Source organism: Polyergus mexicanus, unplaced genomic scaffold (assembly GCF_030449975.1).
Source record: "Polyergus mexicanus isolate NDT 795.1 unplaced genomic scaffold, iyPolMexi1.0 SCAF_14, whole genome shotgun sequence".
Taxonomy (NCBI): domain Eukaryota; kingdom Metazoa; phylum Arthropoda; class Insecta; order Hymenoptera; family Formicidae; genus Polyergus; species Polyergus mexicanus.
In genome coordinates, this window is record NW_027223334.1 from 7,511,382 (window position 1) to 7,534,165 (window position 22,784).

Consider the following 22,784-nt stretch of genomic DNA (forward strand, 5'->3'; position numbering starts at 1 on the left):
CCTTCCCCCTGCCGACTTCCCTGCAACACGCGTCTCGCCCCGTGTCCGCGATCCACCCGCTCAACGACCGCTACCCCACCCTCTCGACGCCACTTTCTTGGGTTCTCTCACTCCTCCGTGCTCTTCTCTCCCGTTTTGCTCTTATACAAAAGTCGACGTGGGCTGTATGCTCGTACAGATGTATCTAGCGTTGGACTCGAGTGTACGGAAAGCCAGAGTAAGGAAAAACTTCACGCGGGATGATAACTCGCTTAGGTGTACTCCCTTAAATGGTCCTCGTGGTATACGTGAACTTGGCGAACGAGTCATCTCGTCAATTGCATCACGCAAGCGATAAGAGATCTCGTAAAAGCAATCTCTCAGTTTGCGAGGCAGGTATATTTTCGAGGAAACTCTTTATAAGGCTAGCGAAAATACCTAGAAAATCCGAGGCTATTGGAGAAGGTGTGCCAATTTTTTTACGATATTTTATTAAACTATATCATTAGATTATTTAATAGAATGCTAAGAAAGCTGTAATAATATTAAATAACACGCAAAAAGTACTGACTTTTTGACTTTTTACTGACTGGTTGATTCTTTCATTTATTTATTTATTTATTGCTCGTTGGAGCCGGTTTTAGTTTCTGTTCGTTTGCTCGTGTTCACGCGAGTCTCGCTGCGGTTGCTCGGTCGGATACCGTGTCCTCCCAACAGAGCGAATAAGTAAAGCGAAACGGAGAAGCGTGTATCGACCTCGAGTCATAGGTGTGGGTTCGACCCGAGAGCAGTCGGTCTGCTCACGCTTGGCAGCCTGGCGACTACGAGCCGCCTCTCTCGGGTGAGCCCTCGAAAAAATTTCCAATGCCAGGGGAAATGGGGGCAGGAATGGCCCTGGAGGGACGAGGAAGTATAGCCGGGCTAGAAAAGGCCTGGGGGACGGCAAGGGGACAAAAGGAGAAGACTCGGAGGGAGAGTTATATATACGGAATCTCTCCCACCGTCGTCGTCGCCTCTCTTCTTCGTCTTCGTCTTTTTCTCTCTGTCCCTATCTCCGTTTTGCTCTCTCTCTCTCTCTCTCTCTCTCTCGCTTTTTCCTTTCAACCAGCCTCCGGTCGTATCCCATTTAGCAGGGGCGCCGTTGGAGCCGACGAAGCATCATAGAATACCTTACAGCGAGGCAAGACCGTAGCCGCCAATGCTACGGAAGAAATAAAAAGGATCCTCTTCTCCTCGCAGCATGCCGAAATAAAACGGCACTCTAGCTGCCTGCCTCTCTTTCTCTCCTTTCTTCCATCGTGCTCGTGCTCATTTTGTCCCGTTTGGTCTGTGACCGGAGAAAGAAAGAGAAAGAGACAGAGAGAAAAAGGAAGAGTAAGAAAGGGGATAAGAGAAAGAGAACGATGATATGGCGGGCAGGGGTAGAGGGGCAGAGAAAAGAAACGGGCTCTTTATTGGTCTCTGGGAAACCGATCCCCCTCAAGGGCAATTAGCAAAGTACAAAACGGAGGTAGCTCTCTCGGTTTATGGATTGGACGGTGAGAGGCGATTGAGTCCCCTCCTTTCGGCCAGCGCTATAGATCGCGCTCCGCAATGTTCGGTCGAGTGAAAAGTGTCATGGATAGCTCAATCTCGCGGATTAATATCGGTCAATAACAAGCCTCGCGCGCTAATGCGAATAGCGCCTGCGCTATTCAATCTAATTAGCGCAGAGTAAAACTGTAGGCAGCTCTCTATATGGGAGAAAATGACAGGTGATTAGAAGTTATGTCGACATGAATTACGAATGAGAAGCGGCGTGTTTGCAAATGTTTAGATTCGATATCACGCTTATTACACACCGTGTTGCGAATGAGAAACGAAGAGTGTACGCGTGATTTCGATATAAGAATGCGGATTTTTTAACCAAGGTCAAAACGATAGCAAGAGGACGAAATTTGCGCTCGATTCGATTTCTTTCTTCGAGGCCTCTTTTCAACATGTCTTTCACCATCGCCTCCTTCTCGCCTCGCCTCGCCCTGTCCTGTCCTGTCCTGTCATTCGGACAACCAGCTCAAGGACAGTCACCTTCCGCCGAGAAATGTTACTGGAGCGTATGCGTCACGGTTGGAAAATACATTTGTTCTTTGCCACGCGAGTGACAATGTATTGCCTGATTTGTACCGGCTCTTTTTACTTGAAAAATTCGCGAGAGAAATCAGATATTTCGTATATTTTAGGAAAAATAAAAAATTACTAAAATTTAAAATATTAAATAAATCTTATAATTTTTATATCTCTCTTTTAAACGTTTTTATATATAATTGTAAAATGAGTTTTTTTGAATTATAAAAAGTATGAATTATGGTATAGGAAGATTCAGAACTGCATCTTAATTGCGATGATTTTTAGATGAAAATAGATTGCGTAATTAAATTTTCGTGAATATCACAGTTTACTTTAAATATAGAATTTAGAGAATTTTTTTGCCATCAATGTTGCGTTTGTGCGTTTATATTTGTGATAATTCAAAAATTCTAATAATTTATAGAATCTATAATCATACTGTATCTAGAAAAAAAAAAAGCTATTGGTAATTTAACCAAATTTCTCGCGCTTTAATTAAAACCCAGCGCTCCTATCGATTATTCTGCCTCGAATAGCAGAAATTGAACTTTATCCTACGGATGATCCTATTTCGGGCAACAATTCTTTTAAAACAGATGGAATATTCCTGGAACGGGACGTCAACGTTTCTCTTTTACATGAAATTGTCTATTTTTTCTATGCAGGAGATTAATTCCGTATACGATGTACATCACTTTGATTTATACTTATTGTTAGATCACCGTCGCCTATCTCGGGAATATCGTTCGAGCTATGTCTTGGTCAACTATTATTGAGAAAATTCTTATTTCATCATCGGTAACATTTTATCAGCTCGTTTCATAACAGGCTCGGCTGAAGAGACTTTTTTCAAAACTGTAGTACGCGTCTATCTATTCCCTTATCTTTATAGATTATTACTCTACCTAAAGCGTATTGTTGCGCAAACTTTTTCCGCGCGAAAACATAGATCGTACGCGCGGATCTTCGACAACATCCCCACCAATTCTAAGCGATCGCGGTGATGGTGGAAACCGCGTGAGAGGAAAGACCGATGTCGATAGCCCCCTCCGATAAACCTTCGGCGCCTGTATCCCCCTTGCTCGCTCTCCGCCCGTATATCCTCCATCTTTCGCCTCATCCTTGTGGCGCACCCTAAGCTTCCCCCCTGCTGTCCCTCCCTACTCCCCCTCTCTCTCTCTCTTCCGAGCCTCTCGTCGAGGCGAGATAGCCTCTTCGTGGCGTGTACGCGTCATCGCCAAGTATAATATTCCCTTGGCAGACCAGCAGGCCTAGCTCGCTGGATCTCACATGTGAGTTCAGCTCGAGACCTGGAGGGGCCGAGCCCCCGCGTGTCCACGCATATACATGCACACACGCTCGGCCTCTAGATAGAGCGTGCGTTTCAGCGCGCGGCGGAGGTGCTTGAGGCAGGCAGGTAGGGGGAGAGGAAGAGACAGCAGCGGGGTCGGCCAGGGCGTTATTGAAACACTGGCTGGTTGCTTAGAGCATGTGGGATGTGTGCGTTTTCAGCGGATCGTCGTTGATAATTGTGCGATGCATCGAACGGTTTGCAGAGTCATGCCACCCGGAAGCGGCCGCAGTTAATGATCTTCGCGTATTAATAGGCAGGCGTGATATCGAGATGAGACAACTGCCTGGATTAGTTTATGAACCACGTAGAGAGAGAGAGAGAGGGGGGGGGGGAGGAAAGAGATATTGTCGAGTTTAATTATCGGGCCTTTGTCAGTGGAAATAAAGTGTCAGGGAAAAATATGGTTGATGCAGAAGAACAATTGCATCGCTAAAGTCAAAGTGGCATTGAATAAAGAATATGCGTCTATGTATATCTTTGTACAGCATCGAATTATATTAAGATGTATTTTTTTTTTGATTTTTAAATTATTTTTACTTTTCACCTTATCACTTTCGGATAAATATTATTTAAAAACGTAAACTTTTAATCCTTATCTTTGTATTTTTCGCAAGATTAAAATTAATGAAAATTGATAGAGTATCTCGATACGTTCGTTTTGCAAGTCCCAATGAATCTGAAAATTTGCGTGGAAAAAAGAAGCGGCAGCGAGAGAGCATATACAGTTTTTTTCCCGCGGCTACGTCGGCGGAACGCACGCAGTGTGCCACGGCTGAAAGCAGGACGACAAGCAAAATGCGAAGAGTGCACGTTTCCTGCTCGCGGGGCGAGACGCGACTGAAAAAACGAATCGAAGCGACACGACGCTACGTGGGAGAGCCAAATAGAGCAGGGCGCGTGCTCGAAGCCGAGCGCGCCGCTCTATCCTGTTCCTTTCCCTCCTCCTGCTCCACGCACCCTTTGCTTATGCCCTCCTGCCCTCCGCGGCCAAGTGGATACTTGGATCTTGGACCGCGCGTTTGCGTGTACGCGACCGATGATACGTTGCTTCTCTTCAGCTTTGATCTCGCCGTCAGGTGATATCGAATGATGCGCCGCGTCAACGGGCCGCGCTCGATCTGTTACGAGTTTCCCGATTCATCGTACGAATCTTCTCCCCAGTGCGAACGAGAAAAAAAACCGGGTTTGCAATATTTATGATTCTCGCGAAAATCGCGCGTTTCTCGCGTATCGGAAACATGCCACGGGAATGAAAGTTTACGAGAAGACTTTCTCTTAATCATTGAACTAACATTTTTCTTTATCGTAAATTCCAATAAATTCCATCCGTTTTGCCTATTGATCTAGTAATCATCTCGATAATTCTAAAGTTTCTTTTGCTTCGGATTCATCGTCTTCTACGTTAAATCTCAGATAATGGATCATAGAGAGAACCCGTTACCAGGTTAATGCCTGGAATATCAAGATTCGCTCGCGTCGCAAACGAGTTGCAGTTCTCACACGTTTAATGCTCGCGAGACTCGAGGACCCCGACGTTCTTCGTTAATGCACGCGGCGGGGATCTTTTCGTCGTCGTCGTCGTCGTCGTCATCGTGGTTGGACTTTTCCCCTCGATGGAAGATAGAGCGACGCGTGTGTGCGTGCACGAACCGCTCGACGACACACACGCGCATTGTACGCCTCGGGAGTAATGGATATACTGTATTACACGGCCGAGGATTCAGAGAAACACAGAGACATATACGGGGGGGTAACATGTATGAGAGGGACGGGCCGATGGACAGACGAATGGGAGACTGTTACACCCAATTGTCCCTCGTTGCGTAGGGGTCAAGTAAGGTAGCCAACCGGCCACGCCGGATCCGGCCGTAGTCGTCCGTAGCTCTGACTGAATGTTATTCCCGATCGTACTGCGTTCTAATCTCAACTTTACAAATTCCCATATTATCGCGAGCGAAGAAAACTTTCGTAACGAGTCCTAGTCTCAGTCGAATTTATGCGTGTGAAATTATTTTTATCGATCTTGATTGAATCTTGAATGATTATAGGTGGAAGAGAGAAATTCAACGCTGATGATTTGTAAATAAAAGAAAGATTTAAAAAAAAAAGATACAATAAATTATATAATAATCTCCGCATTTCATAATACTGTATATAATTTATGTAAATTGAAAGATTATACGATTCGTTTTTTCTAAACAAAAATTATACGCGTTTCTACACGCGATCCTAGAGAATAAACTTGGTTCCTTACTCGTGTCCGCGATTCTATACGATTTCGTCTTTGGACGGCAAAGCGTAACGAAGGCTTGGCAAAACGCGCGTCTTTTCCGTCGACGCCACTGGGATCGTCCACCGCCGCCGTCGCCGTCGTCTTTTTACTTCTTCTTCATCTTTTTTTGGGGCGCACACGTGTGAGGTTATCCCGCTGACGGTGACCCCGTCGTCCTCCTACTCCGCATTTGCTTTCCAGATCAGAATTCGTCCAACGGAGATCTCCGCCGTTCTCCTCCCCCTCACGCGACCTGGACACGCCGCTTTGGAAGCGTATGGCCAATGACGTCACACACACGCGCGTTCCTCTCCTCTCTTTCTCAGTTGACCTATATATCGGCAAGTGATTCGTCGAATTTGCTCTCGAGTACCGCGCACGATCGCGCGAAAAATGAAGCGAGGAATCTGTCCTCCCCTCCTCGATACGTATTTCGATGCGATCTTTCGACAAACATGACTCGCTTCGCGGATCTCGCGCAATCTCTCATGGTTGCCGCAAGGGCAATCATCTTTGCTTCGCAGCGATGACGAATCTCGAAGCGTCGAGGTTTGCGCGCTTCTCGTGCTGATGACGCGTTAACCGTGACGACTGAATTTTGCCGTCTCGAGAGAAATCAGCGATTGTCTTCTCTCCGTGAGATCCGCTACTTCGGTTCTACGATGGCCGCAGCGACGAGGGCGTTTCGCAACGGTAGCAGGAATTCGATTATAAGAATCCTGGGAAAGATGGACGAGAACGAGCGAGGCGCGTTAAACGGTAAAAGTACAGCGGGGAAGAAAATAAAAGCGCTTCGAATGAGGGCGTAGCGTCGGTAATTGCCGGTGGCCTTGAGACCCGTTTACCGTACAAGCCTATGTGTGTATTTATGCGACGCCAGATTTGGTAGGCAAATGAGCCGAAATTGAGAGTCGACCGATACACACACCGAATCGCTCGACGTAGCGTAAGAGAAGGAGAAGGATCGGCGACAGACGGTTGAATCGCGACGGCCGGTAGGTGGTGTTTTGCCCTAGTTAAAACATATAGCGAAGAAATATCACCGGTAGGCCACAATCATTTCCCCATTATATCCAAAGAGCTACCCAGAAGAAGCAACTCGAAGCAAATCGACCACTCACTCGGGCGAGCATTCTCTCCGCGAGCGATCGTCCTAACGGGCCCCTCCAATTCGGTCCCCCTTTTACGTCGCGGCCGGTGCGATCGTCGTGTTCCGGGTCCCCGACGAGTTTCACCTTTTCTTTATTCCTTATTGCGTTGTTTAATCGCTTTAAATGTTACTCGGTTCATCGCGATTAATCGTATGGATTACATGTTTCTGAAAGTGTATTTTATGAAAAATTTATTTTATAAAATAAGAGAATTTTTATTTTCTTCTTTCGAAATCTCAAGATTTTTCTCCGCTTATTAACTATATACTATAATCAGAATTAATAATTATGTTTTTCTTTTGAATGTTTATTATTAACGATACTTTTATCGAAAACAAGTTTATCGCTCATTTTTCTCTCTTTCTTTTTTTCTCTCTGATATTGTATACAAGAATATCATTCTGATAATTAACACTTAAAAAAAAAAAAAAAAAAAAAAAAAAAAAAAAATTAACAATTGTTAGTCGACTTAAATTATATATATTTGAATAAAGCTACGAGTTAATTATCGCGTTTCAAGTTTTTTATCAAGCATTTATTCAAACATTTAAAGCTCGAGTTACTTCAGACATATTGTACATCGCGAAAGAAAACGGACACCGTCTCGAAATAACACTCTCGAAAGAAACCCGTCTTTTAACTGGCTCGAAGATCTTGGTTAGTCGCGCAGCTTCGACGGGCAATTCAGTATCTTCGCTTGCCTCGAAAGACCAAAGACAATCGTCTCGGACGATCTCGCGGCGCGGTGTCCGGCCGGTTGCCGCTGATTGGTCGTACACCGGCTACTGGACCCGGTTGACCCCTAACCCCGGCAACTCGCTCGCCTTTATCGTCTGCAATTGTTGTGTTGGTGGCGAGTCGGTACAACACGCGACACAGCGCGACGGCGCGGCGCAGTCTCCCGCCCGCGGAGACCTCCTCATCGCCATCGCCTCCTCCCGTTATACACACGCGCGTGTAACCGTGTACTACGCGCATCTCGTGGAGTTAACGATGTGGCGGCGTCACGGCGACTACGGTGGGAGCGGAATTCTGTGCTGAGCGACAAACAATTGCCGCCAAGTGGCTTAATTGCAGCCAACTAAACAAATGTTCCAACCGTATCCAGCCCGCCGAGAACGGCGCCCGCGAGAGCGCGGATCTCTTCTCTTTCCCCCGTTTCGCAATAATTCCCTCTCTATATATTGTACCATATATCTGCTTCCATACGTCTCTTTTTTTTTTTTTTTTTTTTTACGGAAGAGACGAGGACGATCCTCATCGTCCCGGAGTTAACGGCGGAGATTAAGAATGTTCTTCGTTTCTTCTTCTTATCCCAACTATCGTACACGTTCCCACGTACGACGGCGTGTGCGCGAATCGAGCGGTACGCTCGCTCGTTGCGTTATAGCGAGACGTGACCCCGGCAACGAGCGTCGCAACAGAGGCTCTCGCATCTCCGCGATCATCGTCGGGATCTCAATGAGATAGCCGGAGCGGAATCGTTAGCTCGACGCTTCCAGGAGATCTTAAACGACGACGCGGCCATTCTTAGCTTCGTTTTACTCCGCTCTCCTGTTATAGCCTCAGTCTTCGTTCTCGTACTTTATGTCTGGAAGACGCTGGGATCGTTTCTCATTCGTCGTAGGTGTATACGGCCGAGCGGTCGTGCGCGCAGTGAGATTCCCATTTATCAGGGTACATCCGCCGGAAGTGGGGCGGCCTCCGTCGGTAGGTGAGACGGAGAAGGAGCGTGTACAAGCGAGAAAAGACCGGGAGTATTAATAAATTAATACCTGCGACGACACACGTCGGGATCCTTGGACGCGGCGAATTAAATTAGCACCGTGCATTCAGATCTCGATATTACAAATGTACAAAAATAATCTCTATATATTTATTCACGCGACAGTTTTATTATTTCACATTTTCCTTGCTTATGGGTCCTTGCTTCTTTTTAAAGATTAATCTCTTAAATAATTCTAAATCTTTATCTTATTTTCATGAGCTTTAATTAATAAATTTTATAAAACATTTTATAAGGAAGAGAGAGAGGGAGAGGAAGAATAGTTTAACGTTGAGAAAAATGTTAATACTCCATGTACGATCGTATGACTCCCCCAGTATTATTAGAATACCGTTTGCCGTTCGACGATTATCGCATAACGAAGACTTCCCATATCGCTCGTGTCCTTGTCGTAAATTAAACGCAACGATTCGCAGATATCCTGGCGTGCAGGATAACTCGTAACGACCGTATCGATGATATCAATTACAAGAAATGCCGCTACGGAGCTCGGGTCCGCTCGACTCTTCGCCGATCGACTCTTTCTCAGAAGGTAACCTGTCATGCGATTATCTTTAATGATCGACACCTTGATGGTGTGCCCGAGCGCCGATCGAGACCTCCAGGACGAGCGGCTCTCTTGCGATCGTAAGACTATTCTTCAAATCGCAGATACGAGAGTTTAGATTACTCGAGTTGATCGGAAAGAGAAGAGGGTAGGGGGGGCGGGTGGGGGAGGGGGAGAGAGATTCTTTATGTCGGGAACACTCGCGATGGAAGTTTTACTTCCCGTTCTTTCACTTTGATATTTTATTTGCGTTTTATCTCTAAAGCTTTAACTCCTGTTTTTTTTTTTTTTTTTTTTCCTATGACACATCAGTAATCATTTCTTAGATTACAAAAAATGACTCGTTATAATCTCTATAATAGATACATATAGACACTTCCGCGACCGATTCCATGAAAATCGAGTTATATTAAATTCTTAACGAAAGATTCTTAAAATAACCTTCCGCGGATGCAACTTGAAGTCAACGAGTGTATTTAGAAAGGAAAGAAAGAGCGAGTGGGAGATATCCGGCCAATAAATTCCACCGATTATTAAACAGAATCTATCACTTTTATCTAATACCGATAAACTTCCGAATACGCCGCCCCTTCGATCCGTTTTGGCCGATCGAAGAAAAATACAAATGCTATCAAAAGCAAGATATAAAGATAAAAATTCAATATAATGCAATAATTTTTAGGAAAATATGCTAACGTCTCGACAACGAATCGGCTAAAATTATATTCAAAGTGAAATACATTAAATATAGAAGGCAAAAATTGACTCGCTGATTTATATACGCGGTGATTCTAAATTTGACGCATTGTTAGTTAATATGTATAAACGGAACCGCGTATATGTATATATGTATTTCAATATAGATAAAAGCAATGCGAAACAAATTCGCAACATTTCGCCATATTTGAGTATCTTCTTCGTTTCTTCTATCAAGATTCTTTTTCTGTACTTTACTGATAATTCCTCTCCTCATAGGAAAGAGAAGACGCGCACGCGTGCTTAAAAAAGCGCGGCGCGACATTTCGTCGCGATTGGATCTCCTCGTCACTCTCGCGATTTCCACGTTCGTCCGCGCGTCGGAATTTCTTGGTTACATCATGAGTTTTTGCGGCGCTGCGCACACGTCGATACGCACGGACACATACGTATGCACACTCTCGTTCGCTCGCTTACACGCCGCCTGTGTCCTACAAGCCTGCTGGACAAAGTTGTGGCCGGTATCAATCGGCCGTGCTGCTCTCCGCCGTTGTATACCGGTCGACCTTCTGGAGTTGCAACACGAGACCTGACACAGATAGGAGAGGCTGTGCCGCTGCAGAAACACGCGGCGAACCAGTCGGCCCAGGCATCGCACAGGCTACGTAGCGTACGACGCCTTGCGAAACTGTCGGCCGGCCGATCGTTTCAGCTGGGGAAAAACTCGTTAATTTTGTCGGCGTAAAATCAATCGAAGCGAGATAGAATCGCGCGTCGCTAAAGCTTTTGCCTCGTGCGACTCGACGCGAGGATCGATTAGGCAGACCATGCACGGCGCGTGATGCGATATCACGGAACGCGGAGAACGCCAAGCGTTGCTCCTTTCGATGAAAAACCACCTGACCATATAGAGGATCCTCCAGTCGCGACGAGCCTCGGCCTTATTCCCCCAAAACGTCCCTGACCGTTCCATCTCGGCCAGTAGCGTAAAAAGAGAACTTTTTTTTTTTTTTCCCCTCTCCCGATGAGCGCTATAGAAATCTGTTTTCGCGTGTCACGAGTAACGACTATCGGTTTGACAAATTTTATTGGATAAGAGATTATGATAGTATTGCAACGCGATTTAAATCGGAGACAAATTAATCGAATCGAAAGGGTTGAGAGCCGATTATAATAATATATATGTATATACATGTATATCTGTATGTATAAATACATAAGAATATTGTTGACATTAACGGAAAAAGAATAAAAAAATACTATTAACTTCAATAACTTGAATAAAAAATTGCTTCAATTTATAATTATATACTAAACATAAATTAAATACGGATAGAGTTACATATCCATATTTCTTTCTTAAAAGAAGATCACTTTACCTTACTGCAAGATATTTAAAGGACATCTTACAAAAATGGTACGGATGTTATACGGCAGGATGCTATAAGCGAGATTGAATAAGGTCGCGAGCATCTGTCCCTGAGTAACGATGTGGTGAGGCCGCGGTTGTGTTGGCGCGATATTATCATAATCGGCAGTTGCGAAAAATGAGTGTCGCAAACTTACCTAAACACGTTGTAAGAATTTTCACAGTTCGACTACAAGACTACGACTCGAGCAGAAAACGTTTCAGGATCTAACGGTTTTGTATCTCTGTTACAGGAAAACATCTCGACCCCGGAGCCAGCCGACATATCCGAGGATGATCACTATCCAAGTGAGTAGAGAGAATCTTTCGTTATCTATATCTCTACCACCGTAGCGTAAATCTCGCTACATATCGATCGGTATATCGGAGGTGGTCGCGGTTGCCATCTCCAACTCGATTAAAAGATTACGAGATCCTCTTACGAAGCAAGATACAAAGGCGTATTCTTCCGCGTGTGCACGCGTGCAAAGTCTGACGCGCCGCGCGTCGCTTTATCGACTCGATTCGGCTCGAATGTACTTTTCGCTTCTAGAAGAAACGTCTCGTTTTTTTCACCGCGAGATCAGGTGTATCGTAAATTCGTGTGTTTCGGAAATTCTCACCCGAATTCTATGGTAGCGTCGCACACGGACTTGTAAATTAATGAATCGCGTCATGAATGATTTAGACATCATTCCATCCTTCTCTTCCTTTGTCTCTATCTATACGCGGGTTTGTTTGCCGATTAATAATCTGTACTTTCGTCTCCAAAAGTATTCGTTCGTTCGCATATCATCGCTAATTCCAGCGGACCGACACAAACGAAACCGCACCCGCGCGATACGCTAGAAAATCTGCGGATTGTCCGTTTGAACTCTCCAGTCCGATTACACGCCATTTGTTTGCAGAAAACGCGGACATTGTTGTTTCAGTTGTCCCCAGTGGAATTTGCGCGAGTTAATAGTAAGCTCCATTCGTATACTTTGTCCGTCGCTGTTGCTGCTCTGCGCATTATTATAACAAGTCGAATCAGTTATTGATAGATCGAGCCTAGTCCGCAATGCGCTCTGATGATAATCCAAACTCGACATAAATTTCAGAATACAAAGACGAGTCTCGGACGAAGTTGATAGGGTTTTGATAATTTAAAAAAAAAAAAACCCCAAGTTTCATTTACCGAGATTATATTGAAAACAAAATGAGAGGTAAATTTACAAATTTTTATTAAATGTTGCAATCCAAATCTCTTATATTAAATCGAAAACAAATTGTTTAAAAGATAGATTATTAAATTTTTTCATCTATATTTTTATCTAGTATCGAATACTCTTTGAATATTTACTAGAAATTCTAAATAATACTTTAGCTAGTAAATCAAAGAGCTACAATCTAAGAATCGATGGTTAGATTTCGATGAATCTGCGCGTGTGTTCGCAGTAGTTTGCGTAGCACAAATCGATATAACGAATTAGGATCGTCGACAGTGCATTATTCGGCGCTATACATTCAATTACGGATTTTACCATACGGATCGTCTTTGGCGTTCGAAAAAAGATGGACGTGTATGAACTGTGTTGTTATACGCGCGCTCTGTCATCAAATAAGAAAAGAAAAGATCGATGATTTCGCGAGAGGAACACAAAAAATACATGTCACGCGTGTATTTACATAGGCATTGATCCGAACGTTCACAATGAGTTTGCTTGCGTCGAAATTTGCTTTTGCCGAACGTGTCGACGAGCCTTTTTGAAAGAGATTCGAAAATCGATTAATCGATATTAAAGCGCGCTACTGGAAAGCGATTGAAGGTCTTTATTCATACGAGGCGATGAAATTATTGTTGTGGAAAAATTTCTAAGACGATTTATTTATCATTAAAATTCAAATAAATGAAAAATTTTGTTCAGAGCTTTCGAATCGATATAATATACAATATAGTTTCTTTCGATCACGTTTTTTTTTAATAAAATAGAGTAATACTGCATTTTAATTTATTCTCGTTAGATAATTCTTATTCCGATTCATAAGTATAATATTATTATAATTGTATTATCTCTATAATTTTGACTTTAATAATTCCCAAGAATCGCGCAACGTGTAAAAAGAAAAGAATGTGCCATCAGCTATAAATGCCGAAATATATAACTGAACTTAAAAAAAAGTAAATCTTATTTATAAAATATATAATAATTCAGTTTTATCAATTTCGAATATATCGGAATCAAATTTCAAAAATCAGTACGTGTATGATGTTGCCGGAAAACTGAATATTTGTAACATGCATTACTCATCGCTCATCGTGTGCGAAATATTTCATTGTATCGGTGACGATTTCGAAAGCTATCGTCATCCGGAGTTTTATTTTTCATTTCCATTGCTCGGATCGCGTTGCCGTTATCGCTTGCCGTTTTACTCGACGAGATGCAATCTTTGCGAGCGGAAAGAAGGCGAAAAGGCACATGTCGTCGCTCGTTCTAAGATATCGGTTCGCCGATGCTTCGCGACGAGTTATGGCGCGTATGACGTTAAAACTGGCTCGTAGAACTCGCCCGGTTTCCCAGTAGATATCTCGCGAAGCGAACCATCGACGAAACGTCATTAATCGCGCCGTCGAATTCTACCGCGACGCCAATCAATAAGTACAATACAAACGACCTCTCTTCGCCGGCTCGATCGTGTCCGAGGATAAATTATGAGCGCATACTTTGGCAAAGAGTTAATCGTAGAGTCTCCATTCACCCACGGCCGCGGGTTCGTGTTTTTGTCAGAGCCTGTGTAGATTACCCCCGATCGATTAATAATCGTAACCAGCGTGTACGAGTTGGCCGCCAGCTGTGACGATCGAGCTACGAAGCCGGCCGATTTATCAGTTTCGGATAATTAAACCTGTTGCGTTATCAAGCACCGATTAAATCGAGTCGACCATGTTGTTGTTGTTGTTTTATAAGTCTAATTTATTCGGTGCTTCTCGCTCGGCTGGAGTCACTTGGTAAGCTCAGGTAGCTGATAAGCGATGATAGCCTCCGGGGCGCGCATGAGGCTTACTAGAGATGGATGACGAATGTCGTTGGCGATATGAAATCGTGTCCGGATGTATGACTATACTCTGTTATAAGCAAGGACTATCATTGGCGAGTAAGAGTAAGGGGCTTTTGGCCAACGCGAGCTTTGCACCGTGCACGCGCGATCGTTTTTCCCTTAATACATGATGGTTTTTCAACTTTTTTCAAATCAATTGGTACTTTTAGTTTCGGCAGGCTCGCTTATGAAAGACCCGGATAAGCTGAAGTTGATGCTGCTCGCATGGAATTATAATCTTCAGGCGCAGGCACAGGTCCAGGCACAGGCAAACGCCCTCTCGCCAAATAACTCTTCGACTACCACAGCTACCACCGTTGGCGGCACACCTGTCACCAGCCAATCAGCTATTTCCACGGCAAACAACACCATTAACAATTCCACACTCACAGGTAATACCCTACTTCACCAAGCGGGATATACATGTAGCGCTATTCTAAGTCGCATGCGAATATATTCGCAAATCGTAAACATTAAGAACAAACAGTATTCTCAATGTTTTAATTTATTATTTTATAGATTATATATCCTTATGACTTTTAATGGGAGAAAAATATATAATAAAAGAATTCAAAATTCTTCTCGATTCTACAATAAAGGAAGATCTGGACGATTTCCAAATAAGGACTATCCTAAAACTATTTTTCTAGTAGTAGTATAATAGTTTTTATTAATATCTACTAGTATTTTAGTAATGAAAATTTGAAACAGATCTCTCAAATTAATTTTATTTTTATCTCTTAGCTTTTGCAAATTTTTACTACGAGATCATATATTCCAAGATTTAAAACTGTTAATTGTTCTTCGCACATCTAGTGTCAACAAGAATTCGTTGATATCGTGGTGACACTAAGCGCAATGCCGATCACGACTTTGTGATCGTCTGAATGCCACATAAGGGACGGGACGGGGGGGGGGGGGGGGGAGTGGAAGAGAATTCGCCTCACAAAATATATCGACAGACGAGAGACGTTTAACGGAATCCATTACGGGATGTCTAGACATCTTTCTTTCTTTCTTTCTTTCTTTCTTTCTTTTTCATCGCGAAAGGTCTCGACGAAGTTACGTACGCCAACGTCCCCCATTGATGTCGCCTAGACTGACGAAATCCTACTTATGAAAAGAACCTTGCTCCGCGTGGCGTAAGCGCACTGCCGATGCCGGCGGCTTTAATGCTCAAGTTTTGCGTCCTTCTCGCGCGACCCGGCTCGACGCGGCGGAGTGAATTGCAGGTTTCGCGGGGCCAAGGTGTACCGGCCATTTAGCTCGTAAAGTTTTGTCGTCGCGCGCGACGTGACTAATGGATCGCCGGCCTAGAACGTACCCCGTGGCGTAGAAAGAGAAATTCGACGCGAGTCTCATCTCGTATGTATATATATATTATGTATATCCGCGAGCGTGTGCGCGTAGGTACACGCGAGCGCGCCTCCTCCGTCGTTGCACACCCACGCGTTCCGGCGAAATCTACGTCAGGGTGAATCATGAGGGTGAACATGCCGTGAATCCTCCTTCTTTCCCCGCCGGCGATGAATCAGTGCAGGCGGGAAGCCGTGTACCAAATGAGGAATGCAATCGATACCTTCGAGTATCGATACTCCGATCACTCGGAGTCTGCGGTACGCGTAGCTATACTTCATCCTCGTTCATTAATCCTTACGTAATCGTCGTCTATGTGGCGGAAATTCGCATGCTTTCTCGCAAACGAATTGTAATCTCGTCTAAGCGTCGTTCAAACTCAACTATATTAAAAAAAAAAAAAAAAAAAAAAAAAAAAAAAAAAAAAAACCTTGGCCTTTAATTTGTTTTTCTATTTATCGAAATTTTTAAAAAAACACTGAGACTTTTAAAATAATAGTTATATTTCCAATTATCTATATGTATGTGTGTAAGGAGAAAAGGAGAAAAGGTATATTCTCTAGACGTACTCTGACACATACCTTGTGCTCGAGTGGCCTGATTGAATAAAGAAGCGAGTCATGTGACGGAAGCGACGGATGTAACGCGGTAATTGTGTCGGCTGATGGACATTAAAAGTTGAATATCGAAAATTGCAGAGTGTGCGCGCGAAAAGTCCATTAGTCGCGCTATTACGCTATCGCAAGTGGATTTCTTAAAATGATTTTGGATTATAGTAGCATACGGCGTATTGTTGGTATTTTTCCGTGCTATCTATTTTTTCAATGCAAGAGGCAACGTAATCTTTTTCCAGTAAAATTATATTATATAGTATAACAATGTTTTATATATATATAAGAAGAGATATTGCGCGTTTCTTTACGTATAATTTCCCTATATATAATTAAAAATCATATCTTTGTATAGAAAACTCGGTTTTCATAAAAATTTTATAATTTCACCAAATTCACATTATTTATATATCTAAGATAAAATTTCAAAAAGTTCCGTCATCAAAATTATCATCTCGCGAATTGCAAATAGCTATGTCCAAAAATAGCCTAATTTCCCTTATAATATCATCGTTTTCCGCTGCGCTAATTTAGCTTTGTCGTACTCGGAACATCTTGAACAGCGAAAAGGCATACGCGTTAATTGCTACGCACGTCCTTAACGTGACGATAATCGCGCAATGTTCTCCAAGGCACCGAGCGTTTTCTGCACGTTCCTTGGGATTCGCCTGTTGTTCAGTTAGGCCAGGTTGCGGAAGGATAATTCATCGTGCCCCTCCGTCTCGGTACGCCTCTTCTACCTCTCCCTGTCAGCTATTCGAAACTGGTTTCGAAGCGGGCTTCTATATCTCGGACGTAGTCATTGCGTAATGAACCAGCCATCGGCCGAAGAGACGAGTAGATATAAATGTGTGTGTATGCGTGTATTTTATATATATGTACATGTATACGCGGATACACACACTGCACAATAGATAGTCCTCTTCTCGTCCGTCCCTCCCTCTCTTTCTCTCTCCCACGTGATGACCAACGCAGATTCCCCGCATCTCGCGCAGGACTTCTCTCACCCTTCTCTGACCCTGCTACGTAGACACGGGTTTCGCAAATCGATTTCTCGATAAAATCACTTCTTCTGCCGCGCGATCTCAGGCAGGAAAAACGACAAAGATTGTCGGCTGATGGCGCGACTCCGCGATTTAATCCGAGTCGCGATCTTCTAATATAGTCTTGCTTTCCCGCGATTTACATTTTCAGCTAAGAATGCGCGGTCGTTTATTCTCCCACTCTCTTTCTCTCCCCCCGTCTCTCTTATAATTTTACATATATCCTATTTTGTCCGATTAATATATACTTCAATATATTAGAAACTATATTGATTCAATTGTATGAATTTTTTTCCGGTCAAATTGTATGTTACTTCTTTTCTATTTTAATAATATCGATATAGAAAATAATGTTTCAAAGTATTTGTGAAAAATAATAGTCTTGTCAAAAGAATTTTAGATTCAAGCTACATAAATACATCGATTTTTTCGATAAAGCTTCGTCTAGAGATCTTGATAAAAAAGACATAACGATGGCCGCGAGGACATCTTGATTTCTCATCTCTTAATGTATCCCGCGGCAAAATCAGCGGTGTAATAATTTATAATTTACAGCGGACTCGCAACTTTCCCCGAGCGCATATGCGACGCGATTACGCGATATGTTTGCGATATGTCACAAAATCACAATGTCTTGAGAACAACTGTTTCCGGATCTCATATACATCTCAGGATAATCATATACATTTCTCTTAAATATTTCTTCTTTAAAGGTTGCCTTTCTCAATATACAATATAATAAATAACGTATATTTTATTTCAAATATCTAGCTTTGAATTATTAATCATATTTCAATTATAGCCGCAAAATCTATCTATATATATATAAATTATTACCACACCGCATTCGTCGCTACAGAGAAAAGGAAGTGTGAAGCGAATTAATAATAAAGAAATTAATTCAAATTCGAGAAATGCAATGAAAACTGTTTGAAAAAAATTATTATACAATATAAAGAGATCAGACAGAAATTTCTTTAAACTTTAACTTAAATTAAGTAAACTAGTAAATTAAACTGGTAGAATCAAAGTAATTGATTCAATCAATAAATTTAAAAAATCCAAAACTTTATATTAGAAAGGGTGTAATTGTCGTATAAAGTGTAATTAGAGTCAGAACTTCCGAATTCTCTCTCCTTCGCATCGACGCGCACGCACACGCCATCACGCGTGACGTCCTACTATGGTCAGTGACATTTATACGAGGGACAAGATAATACGTCTTCGTCCATCGTCCTCGCAATTGCATTCGTTACCATCCCAGCGTTGCCTGGATCCGAGCGGTAGATAGATAGTTTCATACCCGGCCCCCGTAGGCGTACGTAGCTCGTCTGCGAATTTTGTAACGCGCGAGGCGCACAGCAGGCGCGGAGACTTGCTTAGAAAAAGAGGAAGTGCCTGGTGGTATGTGCCTGTCGTAGAGGCCATGGTATTAGTTTTCCTTTGCGGGAACGAGGAGGACGAAGTGCCGGGTGGGGCGCCGTCGACTGATTTCAGGTTCAGGCCAGAGCGGTCAAGAGGCGAGTTCAGGAACGGTGCTAGGTGGTGTGGGATTGGGATTGGTAACCGGCTTTCTAGCCGTGTACGCGCGGGGCCGCCTAGCCTTAGCGTTTTGCTTATGTGCGTGCTGTTCCCCATCTTCTACGACGACTAGTCTCCGGCGATACCCGACGTGTGTATATCTCGCCGCAGGCCGGGAATCCTCTCTCTCTCTCTCTCTCTCTCGCTCTCTCTCGGTGTGCGCAGTGCCGTATCCTCCTAGAGATTGTTGTGTGCGTACACATGCACACGCGCACGCATGTGCTTTTTTTCCGTAAATGCGCGTATCGCACGCGTGTGCGTGTGCGTGTGAGAATCAAAGTGCAGCAACCTCCAGAGGACCGGGAGAGAATAAGAGAAAGACGGGGAAGGAGAGATAGAGATAGAGATAGAGAGAGAGAGAGAGAGAAAGAGAGAGAGAGGGCAGAGAAGGAGGGATAGAAACGCACGGTGTAGCATCGTCAGCACGTCTCCTGGACGAGGGTCCAGTTTCCTGGGTCGTCCGTTTGCGCGTTCGGTTACTGACTGGTTCTACCGGAATCATCCTAGAAAGATACGTTGCGATCGCTGAACGACTCGAGAAATCAGAATCGCATGCTTGTTGTTTACTCGAGATAGCTGCGCGCGCCCAGATACTACACCTCGCGTCTTTGCGCGGGAGAAGTTGAAGCGCCCGGCAGAAAGTTGCCCCGTTGCGACGATGCAAATGTTTCAAGATGTTACCTTGTAACGCGTCCGCCTCGACGGCGAAGTGGCAAACTACACTTGGAAACTACACTCGGAAGAATTCGATTCCAGAATGCAGATTACTTTGCGCTTGGCTGAGATGAGCTAGATTATCAGCAAAACAAACACGATCGTATCATCCGTCCAGAGGGATTCTTATTTTACATTTACAGTTTTTTAGCGTGTCTATAATATTCAACCTACACGTTTGTAATGAGCGGTAGAAATCATATTTTACTCTTACATATCTATTTTCTATCTAATATATTAATATATAAATGAAATTAATATTAAAAAGATATATTATTTTTTTTCTTGTCTATCATTTTCTTATGACGTAACTATAAATTCTCTTTTTCAATACACATATTGTATATTTAAAGATCAAAATACACACACGTGTCGCGCGCGTACGCATCAAAAATATAATTTTGAGTAGTGTGTAGAAAATGAAGGCAGACCTGGATCGCTTTGTACGAAGATACCCGTCGTCGAGATGTTCTCTATCGATCGTGCGAATGTGTAAAGCGGTAAGCCGCAAGCCTGCCCCTTTTTTTAATCGGAACCAAGGAGAGCCCCGGGATGGAAGAAGAAGTCCGCGAGGCTCGTAGCCTCTTTACGATCATCCTTCGGCACTCCCTACCGACGATCCATACGCCTCTTCGTACACGAAGCCTCTCGCCACGGCCACGAGAGACCTCGTGTACCTGTCCCCGTCGACATCCTCTTCGTGAAAGCGCTTTTACCGTACGTTCTCTCCTGGGATCGTGACGGTAGAAGACCGCGCACCGCCTTTTAACACTTTGCACGCGCTATTGGAGCTTATTACGGGTTTTGAAAACGGGTCGCCATTGTTATCGTAGAGAAGAAACACGGTCTATACAAGAGTCGGTCGAATGACGGACCCCATATCTTACTGTCATCGACACAATTGACGCTAAATTTCAGTCTGCCTTCCAGAAATAAGATTCGACGCAAGAATGTTGAAATTTTTATTTCTTAAGGTTTTCATAAGAATTGTAATGCCGCATATTTAATTTTGAACAATTTGTAATTCAATTTAAATAATGGAACATGATGTAAATATCAGTTAGAAAAAAATACAAAATTATAAAATTCTAACATATTTTCTCGATATATACAGGGTGTCCGGCGTCAATCGCATCACCGGTCGTGTGCAGAGGTAAAGCGGATGAAATCGAGAAGAAAAATCCTTTTTACCACTTTCTTCTATAATACTTAATAAAAGAGTTATTATCGAGTAAAGTCTGTCCAATCAGCGCTGATCTTTAGCCGGGCGCATGTCGGTGAGCCGCGCGCTTGATAGTGCGCGCCGCCGCTGCACACTTCACAGCGCTAAAGGTCGGCGCTGATTAGCCAGACTTTACTCAATAATAACTCTTTTATTAAATGTTATAGAAAAAAATGGTAAAGGACTTTTCCTCTCGATTTCATCCGCTCTATCTGCACACCGACCGGTGATGCGATTGACGCCGGACACCCTGTATATTTTGTCGCGAATGACTTAAAAATAAGTCGTAGAAACATATAAAATATTAAAAGATTCTTCTGTTTATAATTTTGAAGAGATTATTATGCGTACATACAATTTGTATGTTTGGTAATTATTTTAAAAAGTGATAGATATTTTTTATTTATTCTCTTGTCAATTTATGTAACCTTTTTCAACTGTTTGAAAAAGACACAAGTATTTTTTAATAATCAATAAGATTATTTGATCTCCAAATTAATTCCTATCAGAGAAACTACGATATTTCGGATAACGCAAATGCTACTACCTCTGTTAGTCGATCTCATTCATAATCAATGTCGTCACGCAACCCGAACGATACCGCGTTTATTATATTCACGGGATAAATACCACCCACGAGTCTCTCTCCATCTCTCTCTCACCACTAGAATATCTATCCGACCGCACATGACTGGTTCCTCTCATCCGACCATAGCGTGGGAAGGAAAAAAGTAGTCCCTTCTTTTGTTCTATCTATCTGCAACGTTCTCTATTCATAAATCGAAACAGCGCGCGGCAGCGATCTAATCATCACGGCACGGCGGGTATTCAACGAGAACATTATTATTATTTTCGCCTATGCCCCGGTGGAAGATCCCTTTTTCACCAGATAATTACCGATCGCGAACGCAAAGTGTTTCTATCACCAAATTTGCATTATTAATTAGTAATAATTATTAAAAATATCATGCGCGTTCATATTACAATCATTATTGATGCTAATAATACTAACAATGCCGAGAGATTTCAATAAATGACATTCAAATAATAACAAATATTATTATTCCGTTATTAAAACCTTAATTATATCTACATCCATACGTGCTTCGCTAATAAAGACTATAAAAAAACCAGATTCAGCAGATGCATGCGCTAAATAAATCGTCACGCGACATTTGCCTGTTGCAGATTCCCGAAACGGTTCTTCGGAATTGGTGGACATGCCAGCGGGAACCGTACCGAGTTTAGGCGCCGTGGCGGGCGTTGGCGGCGAGGACATGGCTTCCTTGTGGGCATCTTACACCATGGGTTACAAGAAAACGTCCCCGCCGGCGTCGTCGGCGACGCCCTCGCGATCGGATCGCGATCGTGAGTCCAGTCCGCCCGGCGGCGAGGGGACGGGAAGCGCCCACGATGAAACCAGCAGTAGCGGCAATAAGGAAGACGAGGACGACGATGACATGGATGTGGACGAAGGACTAGACCCGAGACATCACGATCCGGAACGTCTTAAGGCATTCAACGTAAGTATTGTATATGTGTACTTTTATTTTTTTTTACACGCGAGTTACTTTGACGGAAAAGAATTGCCCCTTTCTCAGAGCAATTTATAATATAAGATTTAATGGAGATTTCTAAATATCCCGATTACAAAATTGAATTCGAAATTTGAAATTTTAATTAAACAATAGCGTCATCATTATCGTCATTACCGCAAATATTGCACGTTACAATCTCGGCGAATGGAAGATGTAACCGTAATAAACGTAACCGAATTACGCGCAGTTGTATATCTAACCGATAACTTTATGCAACTATCGTTGCGAGAAAAGCGTCGTTTACGCCTCGAAAGAACCATGCAGAGAGGGAAGAGACCAGCA

At 43.2% G+C, this 22,784-nt stretch overlaps 1 protein-coding gene across 3 annotated transcripts in view; it reads left to right on the top strand.

Annotated features, from left to right (window-relative positions):
* Positions 1-22,784, top strand: part of LOC138939137 (nucleolar protein 4-like) — a 65,719-nt gene that overhangs the window by 31,580 nt on the left and 11,355 nt on the right. For all 3 annotated transcript variants that reach the window (XM_070306703.1, XM_070306704.1, XM_070306705.1), the window contains exons 2-4: positions 11,554-11,608; positions 14,548-14,769; positions 22,093-22,427. In XM_070306703.1, the coding sequence (XP_070162804.1) occupies positions 11,554-11,608; positions 14,548-14,769; positions 22,093-22,427 (612 nt within the window). The remainder of the gene's footprint in view (positions 1-11,553; positions 11,609-14,547; positions 14,770-22,092; positions 22,428-22,784) is intronic.